We start from the raw sequence: 19,709 nt of genomic DNA on the forward strand, positions 1-19,709 counted from the left end.
CACTGGGGGAGGACGTGTGAAGGTATTCTGAATAATTGTATTCCTGTTCCAAGAGACTAACGGTAGGGACACATACACGCAAATTTGCAAACTTTGCCATTAATTCCTATGAGAGAGCCGAAGGCAAGCGAAAGCAAGCGAACAGGAGCGAAGCGAAATTATTAAAGAAAGTTTAATGTTATGCAAATGAGGAGCGGATTCGTCTGCCGTGGCCCAATCAAATCAACAACATAACTGTTGTTCCATTCCATTTGATTCGCCGCGACGACTGATGACGGTTGGATTTCGCCTCTCTTCGCTTCGCTTGCTTCGCCTCCTATGTGTCCCTACCATAAGGGCCTCCGCACATCGGCTCCAACAAAGTGCTGAGCACTGCTCTGCCAAAGTTCGATTCCATTGTTGTCAATACAACGCCGCACATCTGCGCCGATGTCCGTGGACATTCGTGGATGTCGGCAAGCCATCAGAGACGAGTTCTATTTTGTCGGAGCGGACCATTGACTATCCATGCTAAAGTTCATGTGAAATTGGGTTTGGGGGTCAGAATTGTGTCTGAAGCGAAAGTGCTCCGCAGTGCTGTCGGAGCCAATGTGCGGAGGCCCTGACACTGTTCAGATGATGAAGGGTAGGTAAACATGGGTAGGTAGGATGGATGGGATCAGCGGTGTAGTCTACTTTTTTGAAGTGGGTATACTGTATATTCGAGCATTTTTGGAAGTGGGTATACTGTATATATTTGTGCCATTCAAAATAATGGATCAATCAATTTTAAGTGGGTATACTGAAGCCCCTAAAATTTAGAAGTGGGTATACTCTGTATACCTGCGTTCTACGTAGACTACACCACTGGATGGGATGATCTCAAGCTAGAATTGCACAGTATTATATTTACTTATCGGGGAAACATCTAGTATCACATTTTACTCTGACGCACACACACTTGCACACTACACACATGCAGACCTGTGTCATCACTTTCACATAAAGGAGTGGAACGGAATAAATATCAAATCCCATTTATTACAATATTAACTCAGGTCTTTACATATAGGAATACAAAAACAATGCATATACATAATAATCTTGAGTCTTGTAAGCTGTTGAGTCAGTATGCTTTTGGCAAGACAGGAAATGGAAAATGTGTACGTGTTTTAATTCTAAATGAAGCCCCGCTTTATTTCACTCAGGTCTGGAGTGTGTGTGTGTGTGTGTGTGTGTGTGTGTGTGTGTGTGTGTGTGTGTGTGTGTGTGTGTGTGTGTGTGTGTGTGTGTGTGTGTGTGTGTGTGTGTGTGTGTGTGTCCACTTGACCATGGTTAGTGGAGAAGGTAGCAAGAAGTAACTTTCATTTTCCTTTTTGAAATATGACCAGGGAAGTGCTTATGAAGATACAGTATTACTACATACAAATGTAGAAGGGGAAGAAGACAGAGAAAAGAGAAGCAGAGAGACAAAATGTGCATTTTGTGAGTGTATGCATATTGTCTGCTTATTTGGGGGTAGTAAGAGAAAGAGGAATTGTGCGTCAGACCAAAATGATATGTGTGAGACAGTGTGCTGTCAGAGACTGCAAATGAAAATCCACCAAGAAAGTTCAGGAAAAGTTTAGGGGGGGAAAAGTCAGGTGATTCATGTGAATGTGTTAATGATGGGTGGAAAGAGAGCCAGCCAGGTGTGTGTGTGTGTGTGTGTGTGTGTGTGTGTGTGTGTGTGTGTGTGTGTGTGTGTGTGTGTGTGTGTGTGTGTGTGTGTGTGTGCGTTTGTATGTGTGCGTGTGTATGTGTGTGTGTGTGTGTGTGTGTGTGTGTGTGTGTGCGTGTGTATGTGTGTGTGTGTCTGTGTGTGTGTGTGTGCACATGCTCTATCTGCCCACGGCTCTCAGTCAAAGCTCTCTGCTCTGCCGCTCCACCGCCTCTCGGCTGACGTTAAATATCTTGACGGCGTGGTCGTCTCCGGCGCTCGCCAGCTGCACCCAGGTGGCAGCCTCCTCCTCCTCCTCTCCCTCCACGTCCGCGTCGGCCCCAGGACCCCCCTCCTGACCTGGCTGCTGCAGCTGGGGAGCGGTCTCCCTCTGCCGCCCCCCCTGGCCCGCCCTGCCTGCCCTGGGCCTCCAGCGGAGACGCTTCACTGGCAGCGTGTGGCTCTGGCTGAAGAGGACTGAAGTCAAGGAAGAAGACAAAAAAAAGAGAAAATAAAACAAACTCCACTCCTGCAAGGGCAAGGAGAGGACAAGGACATACACACTTAAGATACTCAAGACACGTACGTACTGTACAGTACGTGTGCATGAACACACAGACACAAAAACACACACACACGCATGCACGCACGCACACCTCCTAGTCTTCCTCTCTTTAGTTTTTCACACATACACACACCGGCAGACAGATTGTGTATTTATTTTTGTACCTTTTGTTTGCTCTTGTCTCCAGACACAAACAGTATTCTGTGCGCCTTCTCTCCCTCACACACACTCCCATTGTCTTTGACTTTGTGACACATCATCACAAACACATACGCTGCCAGGATTTCAGAACGTTTGCCTTTTTGCCCTCTCCTGCTTGCACACTCACATTGACACACACCGTCTGTCTCTCTCGCTCACACGCACGCAGGCACGCACGCACACAGGCACGCACGCAGGCACGCACGCACGCACGCACGCAGTATTATACAGAAACAGCAGTGCTTTAGACTAAGGCTGCACAATATATCGAAAATGTATCGATATCGCGATACCAAGAGCGGAGATATGCATATAGCAAAAATGAATTAATCATCGCTATCAAGTAAAATATTTCTGTGCAGTCCAATCACTAGCTGAATATCAACAAATGCGCAAGAAGCCCACCATGACCAAAGCCGCCACGCCCCCTACACAGACTGACAAATTAGTGACAAGAAAAACCACTCGACTACATTTCTAAATATCGTTTAAATATCAAATATCGTTATCGAGGTATTGCATGCTGTTATCGTGTAGCGAAATTATTTCTGATATCGTACAGCCCTACTGTAGACTCTCCATTTCTCTAGTCCTTACTGGATGGCACGACACCTTGGCCTCACCCCCCCCCAACTTCCCTCCTCCGCTCCCCCCCTCTGCCCCCACCTCCTCAGCAGAGAACCTCATCTGTAATGCACACCATCTCTGCCCTGTCTGAATTGGCCGTCTTTCTGTCTGTGTGCTCAGACAACACACTCATTCTTCTCACTTTCCTGCTGTTTACTTTTTCCAATTACCTACACACACCGACACAGACACGCAGACACACACACCGACACAGACACGCAGACACACACACACACACACACACACACACACACACACACACACACACACACACACACACACACACGCACAGACACGTTCAGACACACGCACGCACACAGACAGACACAGACACAGACAGACACAGACTTGTTCAGACACACACACGCACAGACACGTTCAGACACACGCACACACAGACAGACACAGACAGACAGACAGACTGACTGCACACAGACACGTTCAGACACACGCACACACAGACACGTTCAGACACACACACGCACAGACAGACACGTTCAGACACCTGCAAGCACAGACAGACAGCCAGAAAGGCAGACACGTTCAGACACACGCACACACAGACAGACACAGACAGACACAGACAGACAGACAGACACATGCACGCACAGACGGACAGGCAGGCAGACAGACACGTTCAGACACACGCACACACAGACAGACACAGACATAGATAGACAGACAGCCAGACAGACATACACCTGCACGCACAGACGGACAGGCAGGCAGGCAGACACGTTCAGACACACGCACACACAGACATAGACAGACATAGACAGACACAGACAGACAGACAGACAGACAGACGCACACAGGCAGAGAAATTCACACACACACACACCTTTTAGATGTACACACACAAACCCAGCGCATGAATTAAAACCACAGACATAAGTAATGTAAGCCTACACGCAGGCAGACGGCACTCACACCCTCCTGTTACCCTTGAACGCAGGACATTTTGTGCTGAAAAGACAAAAGCTGAGCTCATTCTTTGAGGAGGAAGTTAGTGTGTGTGTGTGTGTGTGTGTGTGTGTGTGTACGTACTACGTTCCTGTGTGTGTGTGTGTGTGTTTTAGTGGTGTGGTATGGTGTGTGTGTGTGTGCATTTGCGTTTAAGTGTTGGAGTGTGGTGTGTGTGTTCAGTGTGTGTGTGTGTGTGTGTGTGTGTGTGTGTGTGTGTGTTTTAGTGTTGTAGTAGGACGTGTGTGTGCTTTAATGCTGTTGTATGGTGTGCGTGCGTGCGTGCGGTGCGGTCTTGCGACAGGTCGATCGATGGCTGGCTGCGATTTGGGCTTATTAACGTCAGCTGTGACAAACAATGCGGTGAAGTGTGAGTGGCATTATAGACTGTATGTCAAGTGTGCGTGTGTGTGTGTGTGTCGGGGCATAGACGGCAGGCAGTGGAGTTGAAAATAAGAATGCATCTCAATCTTCATCAGCCTCCTGCTGCTCTCCTACCCACAAAACTCTCCGTTCCCCTCCCAGCCCATCCCATCCCTCCTACACATGAAGCCCTCTATTCCCCCACCATCCCTACTACCCATCTTGTACGAAATTCCGAATTGAATGAATTTGAATTCAAAGTAATGCCATAATATGAACACTAGGTGGTGTCATTACCTTGAATTTCTTTGAATTTAAGCTACACCACCCATTGAGAGTACATAAGCCCCTTTTCGACTAGCCCTGTTAGAACGGGGCTGCGCGCTGCTGGGGCGTGGTTTCGCTTTCTTTTTGCATTTACTCCACCCATACACACCCATCATCAGCTCAAACAGGGCTCAAACAGGGGCGATTATAGAATCGCGAAAGACGTGGTTCGAGGCGTGCGGAGCTGAATTCCACTAGGCTAAATGTTGCCTGTGTTAGGATTTACCGGCATGTGCAAACATCTATCCCCACCCACGCACTTTAAAAATCAACATCGCTTTTCTGTCGGCAGTTTTTACAGTAGACAGAGAAAATTTGCTCAAGCAATTATCATGTTCTTTAAAGTAGCCTAACTCCAGTCCTTGGCCAAGGAGTTATATTATTAGCCTATTAGGCTATTATTTTAAAATCACGCTATTTCCAAAGCTCCACGCCTCCTCCTTGTGAGAAGTCGGATTTTTTTTTACCACCATGCAAAATAGGGCACACTAAAGTAGCCCTTTTCATTGCACATATCTTCATATACGAACCTGCAGAGGGATGGCGAATTTGCTGTTATCAAATTAAATGTAAAAATGAAAATTTCGAATGAAAAAGACAACTGTGGTTTATTCGAGGGAACAAAGAACACAGCCATGACAAAAAAAGATTTCCTCTCTATCCGGCTGGAGAACAACGCCATTGTTTACTTGAAGTGGCGACCGCTTAAAGTTAAATAACTTTGGATTTAAAGAACATAAACACGTGCCGTAAAAACCTGTAAAAAGCTAAGATTCTCAGCTTTTGAACAAACCCTAACACATGTCTGTAGGTCTAGGTTAAGGTGATCGCTGGCTGTTCGGGAAAAAATGACGAGATAAAAAAAATAATTGGAAAGCGCTATTTTTTCGCTTGAAACAGCGGCCGCTTTAAGTTATGTAACTTTGGATTGAAAGAACATAAAAACGTTCCGTGAAAACCTGTAAAAAGCTTAGAATCTCAGCTTTCGAACAAGCCCTAACACATGTCTGTAGGTCTAGGTTAAGGAGATCGCTGTCTGTTCGAAAACAAAATGACGAGGTAAAAAAAAAATGGTTGGAAAGCGCTATTTTTTCACTTGAAACAGCGGCCGCTTTAAGTTATATAACTTTGGATTGAAAGAACATAAAAACGTTCAGTAAAAACCTGTGAAAAGCTAAGATTCGCAGCTTTCGAACAAGCCCAAACACATGTCTATGGGTCTAAGAGAAGGAGATCGCTGGTTATATTTAGTCCTATATAGGTCCTATTGTTTAGATTAGGGCTTAGATTCACAATGGCGTGAAAACACGGTGTTGTCGCGGCTAGTTGCAGCAGCTGATCATATGGCCCAGTTCTAGTCCCTGTTGTATGGAAATGCGTGCGAGACAGCACCATCGACCCCCCCGTCAAGTTTCATGAATATTTATAAAGCCCGCACCGGAACGCGGAACCCAATGGAAAAGAGACTATAGACCACCACCACCTAGTGTTCATATTATGGCGTTACTTTGAATTCAAATTCATACAATTCGGAATTTTGTACAAGCTTGCTTACCGCACAAATACACCCCAAGAGCGTGGCGAGCGACGGAAGTAATTGACTTTGTATTGAGTCGCGCGACCAAAACGATTCTGGAGACTGGAGCGATTCGCACGCAGAGAGCGACAGTTTTAAGTTGAAATCCTTTCAACTTTCTATGACGCGGTTTGGCGACCAGCCGCGACAGCCAATGACTGTATAGAGGTCAGTGACCACAGTCAATGGGAATGTTTGAATGCTTTGCCTGGACAAACGCTAGTCGCTTCAATCGCTCGTATCGCTCTTGCTGCACAGAAGCGATCCTCTGTCGCTTCAATCGCGTCACGGCTGGTCTATTTGTCCGGTTATACCTTATCACGCCAACAGTCCCTTGAAATACGGAATCGTCCCGTATGTAGAAATAAAAGTACCGTTCCATGAGCTGACACGGGACACAATTAAAAAGTTTTAAGTTAAAACGCAAGAAATTACATCTAAGAAATATTTTCGGGTGGGAGGACCCCCACCCCCAATAATGAAGTGCCCCGTATTTTTTCCGTATCCCGTAAGATTTTTACCACTTTTTTGTCCATCATTGTAAATCACAATTCAGAAACGTACAGTACCTGACCAGAGCTATCCTCAACTGACACGGTAGATTTTAAATTCCAACCAGCCTCTGGAGGAAAAAATGATTTAGCGTTAAAGGGACACTGTGTGAGATTTTTGTTGTTTATTTCCAGAATTCTTGCTACCCATTCACTTATGTTACCTTTTCCATGAATACTTTCCACCACCATCAAATTCTTAGTATTCATTATGACTGGAAAAATGCACTTTTCTTACATGAAAAGGGGGATCTTCTCCATGGTCCGCCATTTTGAATTTCAAGAAATAGCCATTTTTAGCTGCAAAAATGACTATACTGGGGCCATACTGGAAAATATTACTTTATCATATCAAAGATCAAATTTGGCAATAGGCAGCCCAGTTTCAATGAGCAGCATAGTTGCAGTACCTTTTTTGACCATTTCCTGCACAGGGTACCTTTAATGTGACCATTACTGTAGCTCTTATTCAGTGAAACGGCAATCAGTTTAAGTCTCACTCTCAGTGTGTTGTAAACAAGTTTAATTGCTGAAGGTGTCCCCGTTCAAGTCGAATGACTCATGGCAGTCTAAAGATATCAGACATATGAAATCCCAGATGTGTAACATCACACGTGACAAAGAAAATAGACATTATTTACAGCCAAATGTGTGAAAACACACACGCCCACACACACACGCAAACACCCAGAAGCACAATCAGACACTCGTTCACTCGTGCTCTCTCTCTCATGCACACACACACACAAGTGCATATGCGCGCGTGCGCGCGCACACACACACACACACACACACACACACACACACACACACACACACACACACACACACACACACACACACGCACACAAGTGCATACGTGCCCGCGCATGCACACACACAAGTACACACGCACACACACAAGAACACACACACACAAACACACACACACAAGAACACGCACGCACGCACGCACGCACGCACGCAAAGCTCAGTTCATAGATCAGACATTATCACTCACTTAAAATGCATCTTTGTTTCCCCCCTGAAGACATTCAGCACTCCCTTCATATCCATTACCACGAGCTCAAAATAGAATTCTCTCTTCTCCCTTCTCTTCTCTTCCACTCCCCTTACGGGCATCTTCAAGTGTTCCCATAAAGTAAACTGTCCTTGAATGCAACGCAAACACAAATAGGCTTTCTTAATAGAAAACACGGCCGGCGTGCCGCATCAAGTCTGCAGCTCAGAGCAGCCATTTTTCCATTAGCCCTGGGCTGAGTTTAGCCTGGCTAGCCTTGGAGATCTGCAGCAGCCTCATCATGTCAGCAGGTAGGCAGGCAGGTAAGGGCCAAGTGCTCTGTCAGCACGAGAACAGTTTACAAAATGGAGGCTTTTATTACTGTACACCCCCAGAAGGGGTCAGCTCTATGTTCCCACAGCCCATTGGTCCCACGGCCCATTGGTCCCACAGCCCATTGGTCCCAGCTTATTCCTGCTGCTCCATGTTCCCACAGCTTTAAGAAATTATTCAAATATAAGCCCTATGCTCTACAACTCCATGTTCCCACATTTCCAAGTAAACTAAGAGAACCAATAGGCCTAAAAATAATGTTAAAAATCTTAGTGATGTGGGACCAATGGGCTGTGGTACCAATGGGCTGTGGGAACATAGACACGCTCCCACACAGAAAAGGGTCAGGGTCGTTGATGGCTTTAGGCAGGCCTAGGGCATAGTGATTTGAAAGCCCCTTACCCTTGGGACCAAGTAACTCCAGTCACCTTTTCCCTCAGTCCGACTTCACGTCTCTGCGGACACTTTGTCTGTGACGATACACCAAGACGCACACTGGGCCCACACACAACTATTTGCATACAAGTTGTCCCTTGCCCAACTTCTCACAAGTGTGATGTGTTAAGTGTGAGGGTCTGTGTACACTGTGTGCAGTGGAGATGATGGCAATGACACAGCATGATCACAATGACTGATGAGAAGCATTTCCACTTTAAAGTGTAAACATATCCTGTTGACTTATTAAAAGACGAATAGGAACATCCTCAAGCTACCGGCATGATAAATGAAGCTGTGCTGGTACTGTGAAGAGCAGAGAACGGAGACGATTGATCAGGTACATAGAGACTTAGGGCCTCTGCACACTGGCTCCGACAAAGTCCAGAGTAGGGCTGTACGATATATCGAAAATGTATCGATATCACGATATCACGGCTTGCGATACACGTATCGCAAAAGTTGGTTAAATCGTGATACATACTTTAACATTTTTAAGAACAGCACATTTGGTTAGAATGTTAACCAGGGATTCTTGAGAGATGGGACAAAACACGTTTTGAAAACCTGATTTTGAAAATGCAGAATATATTGTTGATGGTAATATATTCATGTAGATAAAGATGTGTAGTTTTCAGGTATGTAAAAATACAGGCTCCAGGTAAAAAGGCATTTTTAACAAATTAACATGTACCTTCACACCTAGATTTTCGTCAACTCCGTCAGACACAAGAAAAGTGCATAATTAAATTATTATAATAGTCCAACAAGAATCTTGAGCTCTGATTTGAATTGTAATGATACTTAGTTACCTTGATGTACAATAATGTGTAATGTATATATTTAAATTTTAATTTAAGACTGTTATTAACACACATAGTTCGAAAACTTGGCATTTTCAGACTTTATCTTTTATTTTGCAACCATGAGGAAAACACCTAAAGTGGTTAAAATACATGGTGGTATAGATCTAATGACCCTTTATTGCCTAAACAAAAAAACATATTAAAGAATTAGCTTCTCTTTTTAAAAAGTTTATTTGTTTTGAATTAAACTTTTTTTGTCCATATATCGAAAAAATGATGCAGTTATATGCATTGTATGCACATTAATATACATATAATATCCTAAAATAACTTTTCCTCCTGTTTCTACATTTGAAAAGAATATCATATTAGCATATTGAGCAGTTTTTGGTGAATTTGTCAACTCCATAAGATTTTGCATGTCAACTCCATAAGAAAATCTTATGGAGTTGACTATTACGGAGTTGACAAATAAACCTACTTTTCATAATAACACGTAATCATCTGGTACATCAGCAGTCACTTAAGGACTTGCCAATAAAGTTATTATTATACAAAATACTGGAATAACCCTTATTTTTATGCACTATGGTGTTGACACATTATGGTTGTGACATAGGTGGTCTTCCTAGAGATGCATTGATAAAATCAAATATTAAATGTGACCTTAACAGAACAGTGTCTCCATGGCATGTATACCAAACAGGAAGTAGTACCAGGCTGCTTAGAGTGTGAACTGACCACAATAATGATAGATTTTTTTGTGTTTTAAACACATTCACTACCATGTCACGTAAAAATACATTTAGCCTCTCATGCGTTGGGTCCCAAACCGTAAAATTAAGGGTTATTATTGGATTCTGAATCTACACATTCTAATGCACATTCTGTGTGGTTTTCGTAATAATGTGATGAACTGAACTGACGTCGATAATGAAAACACCTACAAAGTCAAAAATCCTACAAAGTCAGGATCTGGATATTTTATCATCTGTGCATTTTATTACACAGAGTATTTGAGTTTTATTATAGCGAGTGTGCGTGTGCGTGTGTGCGCGTAGCACGTAGTGCTCCGCAGTGCTGTCGGAGCCGATGTGCGGACACCCTTAGAGTTAATAAGGAGTTTCTTCCGGAATCCACATGATTTAAAGGGACACTGTGCAGGAAATGGTCAAAAAAGGTACTGCAACTATGCTGCTCATTGAAACTGGGCTGCCTATTCTTTAAATGAAAGTTTACTGAGTAATTAACAAATATTTTCTAGTATGGTCCAAGTACTGTCATTTTTGCAGCTAAAAATGGCTAATTTTGGAAATTCAAAATGGCCGACCATGGAGAAGAAGATCCCGCTTTTCATGTATGAAAAGTGCCATTTTTCCAGTCATAATGAATACTTAGAATTTGATGCTGGTGGTAAGTATTCATGAAAAAGGTAACATTAGTGAATGGGCAACATGAATTCTGGAAATAAACAACTAAAAATCTCACACAGTGTCCCTTTAAGGTTGTAAGTTGCAGTCCTACGGCAGCCATTCGCCATGCTCCTTTAGGAGACTAGTGCTATGTCTAAAATGTGCACTTGTGTCAGTGCACTGGTGGTTAGAGCATAGTACACACAGTTGCATTGAGGTCTCTAGTTAGTGCGTAGTGTTGTGGAAAAGTTTGGGCACTATGCACTATGCACTGGAAGGGAACGGGTAGCACAGTATTAGCTCGCCAAAATATTGGTTGGCTACTGTTTACATTGCACAGCGTCTCGTGCTTGTATAATGGACTAGATCCGAAACGTTTGTAGCTCCAGATATTTTCCGTTGACTTCTTTTGTTAATTTGTCGGCCACAATACACTTATTGAACCTGCAAGCCTTGTGTGCGCGCCTCATCTTTTTGACTGTCCTAGTATCACTATTTTTGGTGAGCACCAAGCAACAAGCAACAAGCGATCCTAAGTTAAGGCGCAGACGCCAACTTTCTTTGTTTTCTTCACCCCAAATGGCAACTATCTTGTATACAATACTTGGCTTGACTTGAAAAGGTTGGCGTCTCAGCAACATTACCTACAGAACAAAGAGTCTGTTGACCAAATTCTTCAACTGAAACGGACGCCACGTTTCTGCCATTACGTTAAAAACATGGCGGCCGTTTAGTGCATGCTGTGTCCATCATTCAAGCACTGCGTTTTTGACCATTGTTAGGGCAACCACCACAATTTTCGTTATCTACGCACTGAAACATAGTGCCCGAAGTGCACAAGTGCGCCATATTAGACACAGCCTAGGAGACTAGGAGAATGAACGGAGTTCAATGGCAAGTCACGCCTATTTCGGACACCGGACTTGATCCCACTTTGTTGCATTGGTGACATGTGGTATGATGATCTTTTGGCTACCATATTGAACATCTTTGATGAAAGGATACGAAGCGTCCGTCTCGCCGCATTTGGTCCAGCCCCCAGCTGCAGCACTTCCTGTGGACGTCTGATCTCCTGCTGCTGCCGCCGCTGCCCCTGGTGGTCGCCACTTGTACAGCAGGATGCGACCACTCTCCAAACCCACCGCCAACAGGTAGCTGTGGAGGGTCACACACACCCACACACACACACACACACACACACACACACACACACACACACTCACACACACCCACACACACACACACACACACACACACACACGCACGCGCGCGCACGCACGCACGCACGCACGCACGCACGCACGCACGCAGACAAAAACCCATGTCAGTTATTTAGAACAGAACAGAACAGAACTCAGGCACTAGGCACTAGGCATTTATTCATTGACTGATGGAGACTGGGACCGCAAACTGTTATCTGAATCTGAATCTGAATCTGAGGCACCAAGAACAATCTGTACTGCTTTGATAGAGAACTATCACTGGTTATTGTATTGTATTGTTCTGTGAGAATAAATGAAGACGAATTCCGGATGGTATTACCGACTTGTGTTGTGGTTTGTGCAAATGTCATGGTTTTAATATGACTTCAGATGAAGGATGAAAGGTTGTGGGCTTTGTACACAAGTGTGAAACGTACATTAAGTTAGCACTCGGAATTAAGCTGTTAACAACTACCTACAAAAATGGAAATGAAAAAATTCAGACAGTGTATGAAAACAAAAAAAAACAGAGTGGCCATTTGAATTCCCATTAAAGCAATGCTACACTTTTCAAGACGCAAATTATTCCCATGGGGAAGTCTACAGCGCTGCCCAATTTTCACTTCCTTTTGGTTTGTGAAATAAATGGACTGGAAAACACACACACGAACGCACGCATATAAACGCGCACACACACGTGCGTGCACACACACACACACACACACACACACACAAACTCTCGTCTTTGGTAGTCATACTGATTAGAAGCGGACAACAATCTTTCATCCGAATTACAGAGAGGGCTTTGGAGGGCTTTCACTATAGTAGCCCCTTAATGCACACCTCTCCACCAGTGAATGCTGTAGTATTCACCAAAAAAAATAAAACGTTACTATCGTAGTGCTACATCCCTACTGTATGGCCGTACAGAAGGTCTTTAGTGATAGATAACAACTTGGTCATTGCTATTCTGGCAGCAGCTAATTTATAACAGGGGCCATTTAGCTGGGTTAAATGCTGAGGAGCAACTGAAAATGATTTCCGCATCAGGGGTGCATTTCTCGAAAGCGTAGTTGCTAACTTTGGTAGCTACTTTGCAATTTCCCATTGGCAACTACCCAAGTTGCTATCTGCTAATAACTACGCCTTCGAGAAATGCACCCCTGGTGCGTAATTCTAGGCATGTACTGTACAGAGAAGTGGGCAGGGCACTGTGCTGTGCGGTGCGGTGCGGTGCGGTGCGGTGCGGTGCGGTGCGGTGCGGTGCGGTGCGGTGCTGTGCTGTGCTGTGCTGTGCTGTGCTGTGCTGTGCTGTGCTGTGATGCACTGTGCTGTGCTGTGCTCCGCTGCGCTGTGTGTGGTCTTCATTACAAGGTCAGCATAACAAAGATGATGTGGAAGAGCTTTGAAGACAGACAGCAGCTTTTGAACTACAGACGGCAGCCATGTAAGAAGATTGTGTGCGTGTGTTTGAGTGAGTGTGTGTGTGTGTGTGTGAGTGTGTGTGTGTGTGTGTGTGCGGTTCAAACACAGGTCACACAGCCTGTGTGTCTGGGCAACAAGGTTGCTGGTAGAGGGTTGCTGGTGTGTGGAGTGTGGTAAGAGTCTGGGCAATAAGGCATATTCGTGTGTGTGTGTGTGTGTGTGTGTGTGTGTGTGTGTGTGTGTGTGTGTGTGTGTGTGTGTGTGTGTGTGTGTGTGTGTGTGTGTGTGTGTGTGTGTGTGTGTGTGTATGGCAGTGTGGGAGTGTTGAGGTGTGTGTGTGTGTGTGTGGAGGGGGGGTGATGGTGGGTAGGAAGGAAGAAGTGTGTGTGTGTGTGTGTGTGTGTGTGTGTGTGTGTGTGTGTGTGTGTGTGTGTGTGTGTGTGTGTGTGTGTGTGTGTGTGTGTGTGTGTGTGTGTGTGTGTGTGTGTACTTGATATCTGGGAAAGAGAGGAGGTGGGCATTGTTCTCCCCTGTGGAAGAGGTCTGAGTGTGCGTGCGTGCATGCGTGCGTACGTGTGTGTGTACCTGTTGCCTGAAAGGGGAAGAGGTGTGTGTGTTTGTGGCGTGTCTTGCTCATGTGTTAGGTGTCATGAGGTAACATGAGGTGGGCCTTGTTGTCCCCTGTGGAAGAGGTGTGTGTGTGTGTGTATGTGCGTGGGCGCACGTGCGTGTGTGTGTGTGTATGTGTGTACCTGTTGTCTGAAAGGGGAAGAGGTGTGTGCGTACCGCTTGTGTGAAAGGGGAAAAGGTGTGTGTGTGTGTGTGTGTGTGTGTGTGTGTGTGTGTGTGTGTGTGTGTGTGTGTGTGTGTGTGTATGTGTGTACCTGTTGTCTGAAAGGGGAGGAGGTGTGTGCAAAACGGTTGTGTGAAAGGGGAAAAGGTGTGTGTGTGTGCGTGCGTGTGTGTGTGTGTGTGTGTGTGTGTGTGTGTGTGTGTGTGTGTGCGTGTGTGTTTACCTGCCGTCTGGACAAGGGTGGGGGCAGAAGGCCACAGCGGTGGCCGAGTCCCCGACATCCAGCACGGCTCCACACGGTCTGATGGGGTCAGTCCCCTCTCCCATCAGGTCACCAGAGGCACCATGTCCCCACACGATCACCTGCAGGCACACGCGGGCACACACGGGCACACGCGGGCACACGCGGGCACACGCGGGCACACGCAGCCACACGCAGGCGGCACAAGCAGGCACATGCAGGTACACGCAGGCACACACACAGACACACACACAGACACAGACACAGACACAGACACACACACACACAGACACACACAGACACACACACACACACACACACACACACACACACACACACACACACACACACACACACACACACACACACACACACACACACATTTGTAAGACAGGGGTGCAATATATATGTTGGGGAAAAATTGTCAGACCATGCCAAATTTCATTAAAATGGCAATAACAATATACAATATTATTATATGGTGTGACGTCATCGGTCGAATGCTCCATTCATTTCAACGGGGCTCCCCAACGTTCGCACGTCTGTTATTTTTCGATAACGGACGGGTTGGTCTATAACAGACCGCTGTCAATGGCAACAAGACTTTTCACTGCTAAAGCGACTTTTTAACAAGACTCTAATCAGCTGCTGTGATAGACAACACCTGTTGTCCTGGCTACCTAGCTGTAGCGGTGTTCCACAACGGCACTGTTTTGTTTTGCGCAGCAACAATCTTTTGACATGAAAAACTATTGTAAACTTATCATTAAATAGGCCTAAAGAAATGTCCCCGCCATGTGTGAATCATTTAAGTATATCCATATAATAAGCGGGTTAACGTTCGGCGAGTCGGTCGCTTTGTGGAATAGCAGCACTTCAGAGAGAACAAGACCCCTCCGCTCCGCGTCGGGGTCTAAAGATTCTCTCTGTCGTGCTGCTATTCCACGGTAGCGACCTTCTCGCCGAACGTTAACCCTTACATAATGAATACAAACTCCTCTTGTACTCAAATAGAAGTTTATGAATGTGTCTGAGCTTCCCTCGTGTAGCCTGGGCGAAAAGCCGGCTGTTGACTCCGTCAATCAGTCTGGCAAAAGCCATGAGTAATCCATCTCCGTGGACGGTGGGAGATGGTCTGATCTTACTCTGTCATTTAAATTAATTGGAGTTCCAAGCTCAAATTAAAACCCATATTGTGCTTTATTAGCATGCCTGTTACGTTATAGCGTCGCAAAAGCATACAATTAACAAAACGAAAGTGTGAATATAGTTGCCTTAACCAATCAGTATCAGAGCTCGCGGGTGAGTTCTAAGTCACCACTCTCAACTGTTTGCTGATTGGCTAAACACTGAGAGAACCGAGCTCGAGGCATTTGCCAGACGATGTGCCCGAGCCAGCCTGATCTGCAAAAATTCCGTGCTCCTGGACACGGATGTTAAGGACACGAAATCTGTGTCTAGGAGCACGGATTTTGCCAAAATTCTGTGCTCCTGGACACGGAATTGTTTTCCGTGCTCCTGGACACGGAATTGTTTTCTGTGATGGGCACACAGAAGTGCTTTCTATAGGCTAAACACAGCACTGTGTTAACTCTATCATTAGAAAATGCACACCAAATGCTAATCCTAAACAAAATAATGCTACAGCAATTTAAGTTGTGCCCTGACCAAAACATTCCCTAACCTTAACCTGTCATTAAAGACATATTTTTGAGAAATACCTTTTCCAGTTGGTTGCTAGGCTATCAATCTCATATAATGAATGAAAGAAAACTAGCTGTGCCCAGACCAAAACAATCCCTAACCCTAACCTGTCAGTAAGACATTTTTTTTTAGACAAAATATTTGAAATTAGAAAAAACCTGAGAAAACACAAGACTGTGGAAACATAGAGCTGTGGGAGTATAGAGTCACTTCTGTGTGTCCATCACGGAAAATAATTTTGGCAAAATCCGTGCTCCAGGACACAGATTTTGTGTCCTTAACATTCGTGTCCAGGAGCACAGAATTTTTGGAGATCATGTTGGCCGAGCCAAAATCTTTGGGTGGAGTACATAGGATGGCGTCGCCAGGCTAACCCTTGTGTGCCCAGTGCCTACCTTCTTGTCTCGACTCGACGTGACAAAGTACTTGTTGTCAAAGCTCCAGTCACATGACCAGATGATGCGCGAGTGCACCGCCGTGTCCTTTCCGGTATGGGCATAGAGAGAGAACGGCAACTCTGGAGAGAGAGAGAGAGAGAGAGAGAGAGAGAGAGAGAGAGAGAGAGAGAGAGAGAGAGAGAGAAGAGAGAGAGGAGAGAGAGAGAGAGAGAGAGAGAGAGAGAGAGAATTATGAATTTTAACACATCGTTTATTGTGCCACCTTCACTATTTCACATTACAGGATATAGCCAACTCCATAGGTTCAAATCCAGCATAGTGAAGGGAGGAGCCCTCTCCCTCATAACCACAACAAACCTTACAGACCTTGCCCCACCCCATCATCATCATCCCATCACATGAATACAACCACATTATTATATAGAGAGATATTAGAGAGAGAGAGAGAGAGAGAGAGAGAGAGAGAGAGAGAGAGAGAGAGAGAGAGAGAGAGAGAGAGAGCAGCAGATTACTTAATGACATGCCACCAGTTAAGAGATGTTTGAACAATATTTTGCATGTATGTGCACGTATAAGCATGTAGGCCTATGTATTTATGTATGAGTACCGAAATAAAAAATATAGATTATATACATGGCCTACATGGTTAGTTTCCTTAAGAATAATTTCATTTATGTTTAATTTAACACAATTATTTTACTTGTTTCATTTTAATATTTGCATTAGTTTAATGAAAGACATTTGTTATTGTTTTTCATTCCTTTTCCTTTAAAAAAAAATACATTTTTATATATATATATATATATATATATATATATATATATATATATATATATATATATTGTTTTTCTTCTGTATCAGCTTTAGCAACAATGATTGCATCATTCATGCTAATAAAGCTTTGTTTGATTTGATTTGATTTGATTTGATTTGAGAGAGAGAGAGAGAGAGAGAGAGAGAGAGAGAGAGAGAGAGAGAGAGAGACAAAGACAGAGACAGATACAGATAGGGACAGACAGTGACATGGGAGGGCAAAAGAGACAAAAAAAATAGTCAGACTGATATCAAACCCAAATTAAAAAAAATGGAAAGAAGGGAATCATTACCAAAGACAAAGACAGAGACAGATACAGATAGGGACAGACAGTGACATGGGAGGGCCAAAGGGAGGAAAAAATGGAGAGATGGAGAGAGGTGAATCATCTCAGACAGCTCTATTACAGAAGTGCCGTGTTTGTACGTGTTCAGGACATTATTCATCATTATTCATTACCATAATGCCCCGATGGCTTTATTCATAATTACAATAATGTCTGGACGCGTTCGGCCACCATTACAATAATGTCAGGAGGGTATGTTTATTTGTCATTATAATAATGTCAGTGTCAGTAAATTGCCGAAAATACTTTTACGTGTGTGCTTTTATGGATACCGCCTTTTTTTTTGAAAAAAGGCATTCGCAATGCATTCGGGGAACTCGGTCTTACCCCTCCGTCTTATCCCTCCGTTTGAAGTCTGCCCCCAAACTATCTCAGTTTGAATGGGTAGAAAGCCCTTCCGCTTCCCCCTACCCCTCTCTCTTTTTTAAATATATATATACTTTTAGGGGCTTTTATGCCTTTATTTGATAGAACAGTCTGAGATGTTGACAGGAAGTGAGTGGGACAGAGAGATGGGGTCGGATTGGGAAATGACCCCAGCCGGACTCGAACCGGGACCCCCGTGGGCATGCAAGCCCAAATGTAGGGGGGCTAAGCACGCTGCGCCACAGCGCCCCCCTACCCCTCTCTCTTAACGTGAATTGGGACGCCACTACACCTACACGTGAACACGTAAAAACAGAGGGGAAGGGTAAAGGAGGTAGGGGGCTAAGGAGTGAAATTGGGATTCAGCCTTCATCTCTTGTTTCTGGCCGCTTGTCATTCTATTTAGCACCCTGGAAGTCAATGCCAGCCTCACATCTTGCTATCCATTGCAGTTTTCATCTCTCTCTTTAGGGAACCTCGGGGGGGAAAAAAAAAAACCCTGTTCACTGACCATATTGCAGTTACAGTACTACTTCAAGGCTATGTTTTGCTCTCCTTCATCAGGTTGATGTCTCATCTCCCTCTTTTAACCTATAATTCCTGCTGATTATTCATATTTCAAATACCCAGGCGCACTCAGACAGGCACACTCATGTACACGTACACACACGCACGCACGCGCACACGCACATGCACACACACAGACACACACACACCACGGTTGAGAACGGGCAGTGGGCACGGAGAGTCAAGTCAAAGTGTGTTCAAACTAGCTGTGGCTGCCCTTCCAACAAAGCTGCTTGAGAGGTTACGGTAGGGACACGTAGGAGGCGAAGCGAAGAGAGGCGAAATCCAACCGTCATCAGGTCGTCGCGGCGAATCAAATGGAATGGAACAGTTATGTTGTTAATTTGATTGGGCCGCGGCAGGCTCCTCATTTGCATAACATTAAACTTTCTTTAATAATTTCGCTTCGCTTCGTTCCTGTTTGCTTGCTTTCGCTTGCCTTCGCCTCTCTCATAGGAATGAATAGCAAAGTTCGTAAATTTGCGTGTATGTGTCCCTACCGTCAGCCATATAATGAGTCTGGAACATTTTGAGCCAAGCAGGGAAAAGTTGCTGCCTTTGCCTGCCTTTACAAATGTTGGTGGGTGCTCAAATGGCTGACAACTGGACAAAATGGTGCCCTTTCACAGCTCTCAGTTTGAAGACACGGTCACGTTTAGCCAGAAAGCTTACTGATCCAGAACGTTTCCTGCATTGCTTGCATTCACAAACAAAAGTAAAGGAATTACGAATTCTGATTGGCTGCTGACTGACTATACACACGTCATGGAGAAGCTGGCTGAGGCTGACTAACCCCACCTTGCCGACGTTCCAAAGTCCCATTATACTACTCTCACAACTGCAGACCCTTGCTGGAATGCTTGACAACCAGTCAAATTAATGCTCTTTTCACTGCATTCAGTGAGAAAATATGGCTGCTGCATTGACATACTGAGCAAAATATTACGAAGCTGCAGCCGTTGACATTTCCAGAGCCAGAGAGTTTGCTGCAGCGCTTGCAATTCCCAAAATGTCAT

At 44.8% G+C, this 19,709-nt stretch overlaps 1 protein-coding gene across 1 annotated transcript in view; it reads right to left on the reverse strand.

The window, feature by feature from the left end:
* Positions 1-1,018: 1,018 nt before the first annotated feature.
* The window catches only part of elp2 (elongator acetyltransferase complex subunit 2), an 81,840-nt gene continuing 63,149 nt past the window's right edge, over positions 1,019-19,709 (reverse strand). Inside the window, exons 19-22 of the mRNA XM_063185967.1 lie at positions 16,598-16,719; positions 14,481-14,620; positions 11,814-11,992; positions 1,019-2,155 (exon numbers count right to left, since the gene is read on the reverse strand). Of these exons, the coding sequence (XP_063042037.1) occupies positions 1,881-2,155; positions 11,814-11,992; positions 14,481-14,620; positions 16,598-16,719 (716 nt within the window). The 3' untranslated portion in view covers positions 1,019-1,880. The remainder of the gene's footprint in view (positions 2,156-11,813; positions 11,993-14,480; positions 14,621-16,597; positions 16,720-19,709) is intronic.

The sequence above is a fragment of the Engraulis encrasicolus genome, chromosome 20 (assembly GCF_034702125.1).
Source record: "Engraulis encrasicolus isolate BLACKSEA-1 chromosome 20, IST_EnEncr_1.0, whole genome shotgun sequence".
Taxonomy (NCBI): domain Eukaryota; kingdom Metazoa; phylum Chordata; class Actinopteri; order Clupeiformes; family Engraulidae; genus Engraulis; species Engraulis encrasicolus.